This window comes from Marmota monax, unplaced genomic scaffold, assembly GCF_021218885.2.
Source record: "Marmota monax isolate L192 unplaced genomic scaffold, Marmota_monax_Labrador192_F-V1.1 WCK01_AAM20220418_F8-fsc00014, whole genome shotgun sequence".
Classification (NCBI taxonomy): domain Eukaryota; kingdom Metazoa; phylum Chordata; class Mammalia; order Rodentia; family Sciuridae; genus Marmota; species Marmota monax.
The window spans coordinates 13,860,517-13,871,351 of NW_026695222.1; the positions used below are offsets into that span (position 1 = coordinate 13,860,517).

At 62.8% G+C, this 10,835-nt stretch overlaps 1 protein-coding gene across 2 annotated transcripts in view; it reads right to left on the reverse strand.

Annotated features, from left to right (window-relative positions):
• Nol4l (nucleolar protein 4 like) overlaps window positions 1-2,049 on the reverse strand; it is a 115,536-nt gene extending 113,487 nt beyond the window's left edge. For both annotated transcript variants that reach the window (XM_046433335.1, XM_046433334.1), the window contains exon 1: window positions 1,714-2,049. In XM_046433335.1, coding sequence (XP_046289291.1) covers window positions 1,714-2,034 — 321 coding nt within the window. In that variant the 5' untranslated portion in view covers window positions 2,035-2,049. The remainder of the gene's footprint in view (window positions 1-1,713) is intronic.
• Between the last annotated feature and the right edge of the window lie 8,786 nt (window positions 2,050-10,835).

Consider the following 10,835-nt stretch of genomic DNA (forward strand, 5'->3'; position numbering starts at 1 on the left):
GTCAGGGTGGGCAGGGCTGACCCAGGCTGGGGGAGGCAATGACCCACCTCCCCAAATGAGCAAGTGGACACTGATTTGGGCTGGGGGAGGGGTCCTTGACTCTATCGGAGGAGGGGACAATGACCCAGACTCCCTGGGTATGGGGGAGAGTACTGATTTCGGCAGAGACCTCTCTGACTCGCGCCCGTGGGACACGACCCCAGCCTCCCGCTCCGGGAACGCGGCCGGGGCGCGCCCCTGGGCCCTGCCCCCTGTTCCCCGTCCGGCCGGAGGCGGCAGCGGCGCAGATGGGCTGCTGGCGGCCGCAGCGGCAGCGGCGCGGTTATCAGCGCTCCTCGCAGATGGGCCGCCCGCCCTCCGCGCTCGCGGCTCCCCACTCCCCGCGGCCTGCAGCCCCGTCCCCTGGGCGCGGGGGGAGGCGCCTCCGGATCTGCTCCCCAGCTCCCGCCTCCCTCCCTCGCGGCCCCCTCACCCCGCGGGCCGGGCCGGGCGGCCGCCGGAGGGGGAGGGGGAGGGGACAAGTGCACTTTTCGTAACGACCGAATCAATTGTGTGTGAAGAGCCCGCTCCGGCCGGGGACAGGGCTGAGCGCGGGGCGGGCGGGCCGGACGGGGGAGGAGCGCGGAGGGGGTAGCGGGGGAGCGAGGGAGGGAGGGAGGCCGGCGCGGGGCGGCCCCGCTCTCGCGCTCCGGCCGGGCGAGGCCGGGGCGGGAGGGGGCAGGGAGGGAGGCGAGCCCCGCCGGGCCGGGCCGGGCCGGGGGCGCAACGCACTACCGGAGGGTCTCGGCGACGGAAAGTTCAAAGCTCAGCAGCGCCCGGGGAGCGGCCGGCCCCCCCAGCCCCCACCCTCTGCAGAACAATGAGGTCCCGGCGGGGGAGCCGCGGGGCCCGCGCCGCACGCCCTCTCCAGGGCGCCCCGGGCCGGAGGGGACGCCCCCGCCAGGCCGCCTGCCTCCTCCCTTTCGGCGGCTGCGGTTCCCCGCCCCCTCCCCCACGCCACCCCGCCCGGACCGGGCCGGCCCCGGGGACGGGGGAGGGGAGGGGATGGATAGGTCAGGCCGCCCCCGTCCCAGGGAGGGGGAGCGAGGGGCCCGGGGGGCGGAGGGGCGCCCCACCCACCCGCGGGAGGCTGCTCCTGCGCCAGGCTGCGGCTCGGGCCGCCCCTCCCCGGGCCAGCGCCGGGTGGGGTCGGGGCGACAGTGCCCCGGCTGGCCCCCTCCCCTGGCGCTGGGAGGCCCAGCGCACTCCCCGTCCCGTGGCTGCCCCGGCCTCCCCACCCCCGCGGCACCACCCTCCACATACACACACACACACACACACCGCCCAGCCGGCCCGGGGGCGGGAGCGCGAGGCGCCCGGGACAGGCAGCCCCGGGGCGGGCGGGGGGGGGGGGAGGCTCGGGCTTCGGAGCAGCCGCCTGCTGGCGGGGGGAGGGGACGGGAGGACGGAACACGCTGGGGTGAGCAGCCCGGGACAGCCCGCCCGGCACGGCCACGGCCGGGGCAGCGGCCGCAGAGGGGGGCAGGGTCTCCCCAAACCCGGAGCGCGGGCCAGGGAGGGCTGGTGAGCAGGGGCGCGTGCGCCTCGGGTGGGCCAGACACACGGACAACCTGGGGAATATGCGTTCGGACACACATCCACACCCCCACCCCGCCCCCGCCCTCCCAGAGCCCCGCGGCGGGACCGGCCCGCGGCCGCCGCGCGCGCACTCACCGAGCCCGTCTTGACCGGCACATACACCACTTGGCCCATCTTGGGTTCCCGGCCGCTGCCCAGGCGGAAGCCCTTGGAGCGCACCCAGAACTGGAACTTGCCTTTCTCGCCCGCCGCGGGGCCGCTGCCCGCGCCGGTCCCGCCGCCGCCCTGCAGGACCTCGGCGATCCGCTGGTATTTGCTGCGTGTCACCGTCTTGGTTTTGGCCGAGTCGCCGTAGGTGCGCAGGCACCAGTCCCGGAACTGGCGGCCCAGCTCCGAGTCTCCGGGGCTGCGCTCGCGCTCCCAGCCCCCGCGCAGCAGCAGCGTCGGCTTCGGCATCCTCCCGCCGCGCCCGGCGCCCTCGGGGGCGGGCCGGCCACCGGGCCGCCCGGTGCTGGGACTGGGCTGGGCTGGGCCGGGCCGGGCTAGGGCGCGCCGCGGCCGGGGCTGTCCCGCGGTGTGGCTCCGGCGCGGCTGCTTGATGGGCGCGGGCGGCGGCCGGACGCGCGGGGCTGCGGCGCGCTCTGTCCTGCTCGGGCGGCGGCGGCGGCGGCGTTGGCGGCGGCGGCTCCGGCTCGCCTCCTGCTCCGCCTCCTCCTCCCCCCGGCCGGGATGCAGGAGCGATGGAGGCAGCTCCGGGCCCGGAGGTGCAGAGGGGGCGGGCCGCCCCGCGGGCGGCCGGGGGAGGCGGGAGGCGGGGAGCGGCCCCGGGCGCGGGGAGCGAGACCGAGCCTGGGCGCGGGCGGCAGCGGTGGCTGTCAGCTTGCGCGGCTCATCCTGCTCCTGCTCCTGCTCAGGCTCCCGCTGCCGCTGCTCTTCCTCCTCCTCCTCCTCCTCCCGCGCCCGCCTCCACCACGCCGCGGGATCCCACCTGTTAGAGCGGCGCAGCCTTCGCCGCCGCCCGCCCCCCCTCCCGCCTGCGCCCGCGCGCCGGGCCCAGCCCCCGCCCGGCCCGGCCCCTGGGGGCGCGGGGGCCGCAGCACCCGCAGCCGCTGGGAGGGCAGCAGCCGCAGGCGCGCAGTGCCCAGCCCAGGGACCGCGTTCCATCTGGCCAGCCGGACCCGGAGCCTCGCAGGCCGCGCTCCGCCCGGACCCAGCGGTCCCGCGGATAATAGGGCATCCGACCTTGGCCCAGCCACCAGCGTCCGGGCCTCCCGGGGTGGCCCTGCCGGATTTAGCCCAGCCGGGGCAGTATAGGACAAGCTCCCCTCCTTCCCTCTCTCCCGCCCTCCCGCAACTGGCCTGACCTTTCTCTTGTCAGTCCGTGGCAGAAGCACAGTGTTCCCCTGGGGAACCCCAAACCGCTACCCTTCGGGGGGCCCCAAACATCCTCTCCTTTCGCCTCCCCCAAATTCCCCAAAGTTTGGCCGGCCTGGCTTCTGAGGGTCCCGCTGCTCTGGGGCAGCCCCACCGTGACTCTGAAGGCCCTCGACATACCCACAAACCCATCCTGGGACACCCTGTCCTCCTGGGTGCACCTTGGGCTCGAATTTCTTGCTGCATAAACTCAGGCAGCCTCACATGCCCCTTCTACCTGAGCGGATCTGACCTTGGGTAGAGCCGGCCCCCTCCCTCTAATGAAATTACCAACATAAATAAAGGCATGGGCCAATTCCCCAGGATTCCTGCCCTCCTTTCTTAACAAGTCATGAAGAATCGCTGTGCTTCTCTCCCTGTTGTCCCCGGGGGTCTGCCCATGTTCGGAGGCCATTCTTGAAGACAAGTCACCACTCAAGAGCTTTGCCCCAGATTTTAGCCAGTGCAGGGCCATTTTCTGCCTAGGAACTACTGGCTACCTCACCCCCAAAATCTTTGGGGGTACTGTGCCATGCTCTGGCAACTGAGAGACAGGAGACATGCCCATTGTAGAAATGAAGGGCTGGGGCTCGGAGAGGTACCCCAACTTGCTCAAGGCCAAGAGAATGGAGGAGTGGGTTTCAGCTTAGCTCTGTCTGGCACCTGCTACCATATCACACACCAAGTCTTCCCTTGTCACCCTGCAGAGAGGGAGCCCCACACTGCACATGCCTGGCTTGCTTCCCCCAGGGGAAGACAGGGAGCCCCAGATGCTCAAGCCCATATCTGACTCATCCCTATATTTCCAGGCCCTAGCACAGCACCTGGCACACAGTAGGTGCCAATAAATGCTGGAAGAACCTAAGAGGTCTTCCAAGTCCCAACCTTTCTCTGCATTTTCACATAAGAGATTATTTTTAGATAATTTACATTTCCGTGTTACTTTATATACACCAACAACTCCACAGTCATTTTTCCTCTTTATTTTCCCAAGAGCTCTTTTTGGATCCATGCTGGATGCCCCCTTTAAAGAGATGACCACTGCAACTCTGAGAAGGGAAGGTGTTACTTAACGGCCACCAGTCTCAGGAATACAGGGGCTTCTGCATGATGTGGAAGCCCCTGCTCTGACTTTTCCAGCGTGTCCCTTGACAATACCCCTCCCGCCGATTCCCTTCCTGAGAACAAAGGTGCCCCAGCCTCGCAATGGCCAGGATCCCTGTCAGCAAGGGCACCCTGTTGCCTAGGAAGTAGGGTCCTCTTTTGAGCCTGGGTCGCTGCCCAGTTCCAAGGTCCACTTCAGTAACTACTCAGCCAGACCAGCTCTCTCTCCAGTGTGGGTCTTTGACTGCATCTTGGAATCTAAAAACCCGGTTGCCAATCTTGGACTGAGTTCCGGCTTGGAGGAGGCACACCGTGTACAGTGGGGAGAACACGGCCTGAGTAAGGTGCCACAGGCTGGGAGTGGATCCTGACGACTATCCGCCAGGGCGTCCTTCGTGCTCACAGGTGCACTCAGCTGCTTCCTGAATGAACCAGCCCATCAGTCCACCTTTTGCCAGGTGAACTCCGTAGGGTGGTCAGATGCTGACCTCATCACCTAGAGAATAGAAATAAAGATTCAAGGGGGCAATGTTTGTGGGAGTGCCTGGCGTATAACAGGTGCCCAATAAATGCCATTTCTTCCTTCGTGGAGTTGCAGAGGGAGGGCGAGGAGCGCTCTCAATCCTTTTTTTTTTTTTTTTTTTTGCATTTCTTTCAATACGTATCTGTTGTGCGGCCATCATGCAGCAGGCGCTGGGGTATGCTCATGGCTCCCCAAGGCCTCTCTGTCCCTCTACAACTCACCAGTGAGCAGGGGAAGATGACCATCGAGCACACGTGGCATCAGTCATGGGGGGGGACCATGATGGAAATGGGGAGGATGCTTTTCCTAGGGGGGCCAGGGAAGACCCCTCTGAGGAAGTAGCATGGGAACAGTGACTTCAGTGACAAGTTTCAAGGAGCCAGCCGTGCTGAGGTCTGAGCAAAGAGAATTTCAGGCACAGGGAACAGCAAGGTCAAGAGCCCTGAGACCAGAAGAGACGGCATTTTCCGGAATCTGGAAGGAGGCCGGGTAGTTAGGCTGCAGTGGGCAGGGAGGGGTGAGGTGGGCGTCTGGAGGACCATGGGGGACCATGGGTGGCATCCAGGACACGTGGAAGCCATCAGTGAGCTTCAACCAGGGGAGAGGGCTGCTGCAGTGGTCCGGGCTCTGTGGTCAGGGGACTTAAGGACAGAGGCCTATTTCTCCTCCTGGCGGCTGCTTGCTCTGCACCAGGCCCATGCCAGCCCCCTGTCCCAAGAGGCACTGGGGAGAGGGGAGGAGGCCTAGGGGAGGAGGCCTAGCCGAGGAGTGGCATGGACGGCTGCAGCCCTTCCCCCCTTCCGCAGAAACAGGCCGCTGGACCTCAGGCCTGTCAGTGTCAGCCGCATGTTTTAGGAGGGGGCCTGCCACAGAGCATGCGGGGTAGGGATAAGTCTCCACAGCGCCCAGCTTCTGCAGGGGGCAGTCACAGCCTAGGGGGCAACGGCTCCTCTCCCTCCCTTTCCAGACACCTGCCAAAATGTCTGGAAACAGAGTCGGTGCCCAGGAACCCAAGGCCAATGGGCGCCCTGGGTGATTTCTAAACCCTTAGTCCAGACGTCCAGGGGAGGTCCAGACCCCCGGGGCTCACGTCACTTCCAATGCCACGGTTAACACGCTGGCTCACGGAGCTCCGTCGACCGGTATGCAGGGTCCTACAGAAGGGACGAAGCTCATGCTGGTGACGGTCTTTGCCTGTTGTGGCCTGGATCACCTGCCTTTTGCTGAGCTCTACCGGGGTCCAGATGAGCAGGAACATCTGCAACCCGACTTCAAGGTGATCGTGAGCCAGGTCACCGGTGAAGGTGGGGGTGAAGGGGACAGGACAGGTGCCCCCAGGAGCCTGTGCACCAAAGGACTGGGAGGAACGAGGAAGCCCCAGGACCTCGGGGAGGGGTGGTCCCAATGCCAGGGCTGGTGTCACCTCCTCATGGGCTTCTGCCAAGCACCTCCCGCTTCAGAGTGCCCAGTCACCCGCTGCCACTCCATACCCCCATGTCCCGAAAGGCTCCCTGACCCTTCAGGTCGGTTAGGGGCCTTCTTCGGGTCACTCAAAGTCCCCTGATTTTCCCTGTCCTTGCTCCGGATGCTTGGTCACCTCCTTACTGCCAGAGCCCAGCACCAGGCTGAGGGTTAAAAAATAATTACTGAATAAAGGAAAGAGCGGATGGGCTGGTTCTCACCAAGGAGGTATCAGACAGGAGCACTCACCACCACACGACCCTGCGGGCCCCACCGTCAGCCGGATTGCCATCATTTACTGGGTTCCTCCTTATGGGTTTATGTCACCTCCATCGGTGACACAAGTTGCTAAGGCTTGGTTTTCAACACCAGTAAAATGGAGATATTGATAACGATCCCTAGCTCACAGAGTTGTTGTGAGAATAAACCCCCAATAAATGCTAGCTCCTGTCATCATGATGTCACCTGCCACTCATTCCATCACTTGTTCCAGAGTCTTCTGCATGTCAGACACTGTGCAGGGTGGGAATATGGTAATGAACAAGATGGACAGGGCCCCAGACGTCCTGAAGGTTTTATTTATTTATTTATTTATTTATTTATTTATTTTGATGCTGGGGATGGGAACACTTTATCACTGAGCAACACTCCCACCTTTTTAAATTTTTATTTTGACACAGGGCCTCACTACGTTGTGGAGGCTGGCCTCAAACTCACAATCCTCCTGCCTCAGCCTCCCGAGTCACTGGGATTATGGGTGTGCACCACTGCGCCTGGCTCAGCTGATTTATAAAAGATCATGACAAACAGATTGAGAAATTAAAAACTAAAGGGTGCCAGGAGAACACGGGCAGGGAGCTCACTGAGCATCTCTGGAAAGCCCCACCTTAAGGATCCCCCGGATGATAAGATGGAGGTAGTCAGGGCAAAGAGAAAGGAAAGACTCCCACTCCGCCCACAGCCCTTGCCATGCTGCTCGTGGGAGTATACACAGGAACTAACTTGTTCGGGGATTTCTCTTAAATGTCACTTCCCCAGAGGAGCCTTCCTTGGACAGCACGTCCCCCTCCCCCAGTGACTCGGTTTGGCCTGCATGGTCACCTTCCTGTCTCTTCCTCTACAACCCAGAGGTGTTTGCTTCCTGTTTCTGATCACCTCACCCACTGGGATGTGTGTCCCCAAGGGACAGGGACTCCTTCGTGTTCACGGCAGGATCTCCGATGTCCAGAATGGTGCCTGGCACACAGCAGGCGTCCGCCCGAGGGACCCTGAGTGCGTGGAGGGTCTGTGTGTCTTAACCAGAACCGCCAGGGAGCCGCGGGAGGCTCACTTCCCTCCGTGAGCCTGGTCTCCTCGTCTGTCACACGGGGCTCGTACCTGCTTGGCAGAATCTTGTGAGGTGCCCGTCAAGCGTGGGGTCACGTGCCCAGACGGGGCCTGGAGCAAGGCTGTCATTCGGATGGAGCCCTTAGTGGGGGAGGCTCTCAAAGGGGGATCCCAGGGCCTGTCCTCCCTGCAGGACAAAGGAGCTGACACTGGATCTGTCCGTCACCTGAACTCCCAGGTAATTTATTGATGCTGGGTGCTGGCACCGCAGCTCGCTGGGTCAGTGTCGGGAAAGGGTGGGACCCTCAGGGCCTCCCTGCAGCCTCACTCTGGCTGGGCAGCGGGGAGCATGGCTCTGCCCGGGAGGTGAACCCCCACAAACCCCCTACTATGTGCCCAGCACTGAGAGATCAGGAAAAACCACACGTGGCCTCTGTCTGGCCTAAGTTCATAGAGGGGTGAACAGACATAAGTCGAACAAAAATAATGAGAGCCGCCTGAGGGCCTACTATGTGCCGGGAACTTTGTACCTACAACATGTAAGCCTCCTGTGAAGCCCTGTTCATATTTGAGAGGTCAGAGATGTCACCAAGGAGATGTTAAATGGTGTGCCCAGCGTCACCCGGCTAGTGAGGGGCACAGGGGGAATTTGAATCTGCTCTGCCTGGCTCCAGGGCCTGGGCCTGTTGCCATCCCCCTGTCACATCAGGCCAGTGGGCTGGGGGTAACAAACCCACTAACCAACATAAAGCCTCCAGGCTCGAGGGTCAGAGGAGGCCCATTCCCGCCATGGCCTCCGGGGGGTTGAGAGCGCTGACTGGCCTTCAGGGCCCCAGGGCCAGTCCGCAGGGCAGGGTGGTGGGCTGCATGGAGGTGCAGCAAGTAGTGGAGTGTCTGAGGGTGGTGGGCACGTCTCCCTGGGAGGGCAGAGGATGGTCAGTCCGTGCAGTAGGCATGTTGCAGCCTGAAGTACCTGGCCAGGCTTTTAGACTCCCCACCAGGTGGGTCACAGGGAGCCATAGATGGTTGTTGAGCAGCACAGCTGCTGTTTCCCCAGACCTGTAAATTCTGAGAACCAGCAGCCAGGTCTGAGGGGCATGGCCTTCAGGATGTCCAGCATCTAGCTCAGGCTCCACCTCTGTCCACTGCCCTTCATCAGCTCTCCCCTGCACACCTGTTCTCCGAAGTGCCCACTCCACCTGCCCAGGTCCTACCCATTGCTCAGGCCTCATTTCTGGGCCCGTTTCTCCAGGACGCCCACCCCGTGTACACCAGCCCTCAGTCATTTGGCTCAGCTGCCGAGTCCACGGGCCCTGGGCTGGGAAGGACCCATCTTCCAGCAGCCATCACCATCCTCAGCAGCCCGTGTTGCTTTTTTCCTCCCTGGCAACTCTCTTCCCCCGCTAACAGCATCCTGAGGTTCCTTTGAGGAACTGCTTCCTTCCCCAGATTCAGAGCAGGCAGCTGGAGCAGGCCTGACCTGAACCCCACCCGGTGGAAACATCCTGCTCCTTCCATCACTGGGATTGCGGCTAGATCTCTGACAGTACTGTCTGAGCCCCTGGGTTAGCCAACCCTGAAAGTCCTTCTTCCTTGCTGGGTACAGGGTTTCTTGCAAACCCAAGAGTCCCGTCAGATGTGCTGTCACTTCCACGCAGCTGTGAGGGGCTGGAGAGGCAGCTCGGTGGGAGAGCCTTTGCCCAGCACATGTGAGGTCCTGGGTTTGAGCCCCAGCACCGGGAAAGAAAACGCAGCTCGGGCCTCCTTGGCCCAGGTGCCTGCACCGCCTCCTCCCTGCACCCCCGCCCCAGGCCCCAGGTTTCCCTCCCACGCCCCACGGGTTCCTTCTCGGGGTCCTGACCTCTGTCACCCTCTGTCCACCAGGCCCACACCCAGGATCCTGGGCTTGGCTTTCAAGGCCTTTCACTCTCCTGGGGCTGTTCTGGGAGAACTCCTATTCACACCCCAAAAACCCCGTGGCCGTCGCTGTCTGCCGCCCTTCCTGGGAACGCGGGCAGGCGAGAGGTCTCTTCCTTCCAGGTCCCCAAGCTCCCCAGCTGGTCTCCTCTGGAGCAAGGGCCACGGTGTGGTAGTTACCTTCTTCCCCAGGGAAGGCGCTCCCCACACACAGGTCCCTCGGGCGGACGCCTGCTGTGTGCCAGCACAGCTTGAGGTCATTTACTTAGCTACTGCATTTCAGAAATAGGGAAACTGAGACCCAGAGAGAGGACTCACGACCTTCCTGTCCCTTGGAATCGTCCAGCTCCCTCCCACCCCAGGCCCTTGACAGCAGAGCTGAGCTTAGGGTCCAGCCTCCTGCCCACCAGCCAGGGCTCTTTCCTTCCTGCCTCATTGGGCAGGAGAGTGCAAGTTCAAGGCCGGCCTGGCAACTTAGTGAGACCCTATGTCAAAAAGAAAAGGAAAGAAATAAATAAACAAAGTGCAGTCTCTGGAGCCTGTATTGAGTCTCACCAACCAGTCCCCGCTTGGGCTGGGTGACCTCGCTGACTGACTTAACCTCTCTGAGTCTCAACATCCTCACCTGTAAAGTGTGGATGAGGTCAGCGTCTCCTTCGGGCAGTCATCCTCAGGGTTCAAGTAGAGCCGTCCACATAGAAGCCCTTAGTTTGGCGTCCGGCATCCAGTTGGTCCTCAATAAATTGCCACCAGCGTTGCTGTCACCTTGACCTTCTCGGGAAACGCTGAGCACGCGGGTCCTGGCACCCTGGGGGAGCTGTGGGCTCTACAAAGTCGGGTCTTGTCGGATGGTCCTCATGGGCAGGGGCGCGGCGGGCGCGTGTGGAGGGAGCCAAGGCCACCGCGGCCTCGGGAGGATCTGAGGCCTTGGGCTGAGCCTCTGCTGGCCGCCAGCTCAGGCCCCGGGCAGATGCGTCCCAGAGAGACCGTCTGTCCTTGGGCTGAGCCAGAGGGACTTCTTCCCTGGGAATTCTTTCTAGAGGCTTCCCAGAGCCTTCCTCAGGCTCCAGTGGCAAGTGGCCTGCCACCTCCCCACCCGGCCCCAGCAGCCCCACACCTTGGGTCCTCGTCTGTGGTGTCTGGAGGGGGTCTCTGAGTCTCCTCCCTCTGTTCTGTCCCCTCCAATGGGGTCAGGGACCACGTGGTGGATCTCAGTGCTTCTCTGGCTACCAAACAAGGGGAAGCTGCCTTGTGAAAGCAAGAGAGATTTCAGTTAGACCGCAGGAAGGACTACTACCTTGCCAGATGGTAAAACCTGGGCTAGCGAGGCCCAGGAGAGAGCACTAAACAGGAGCCAGGACACCTTTACTCCCATGACCCAGGGTCTCAAGGTCAGGGCCTTGCTTTCTCCCCTTCCCTTGGTTTGCTCATCCATAAATGGGGATGCTGCTTGCTATTTGCCACGGATGATTTCTGCTAAGACGGTATGGTGAGGCTGGAGGTCAGTGGGTAG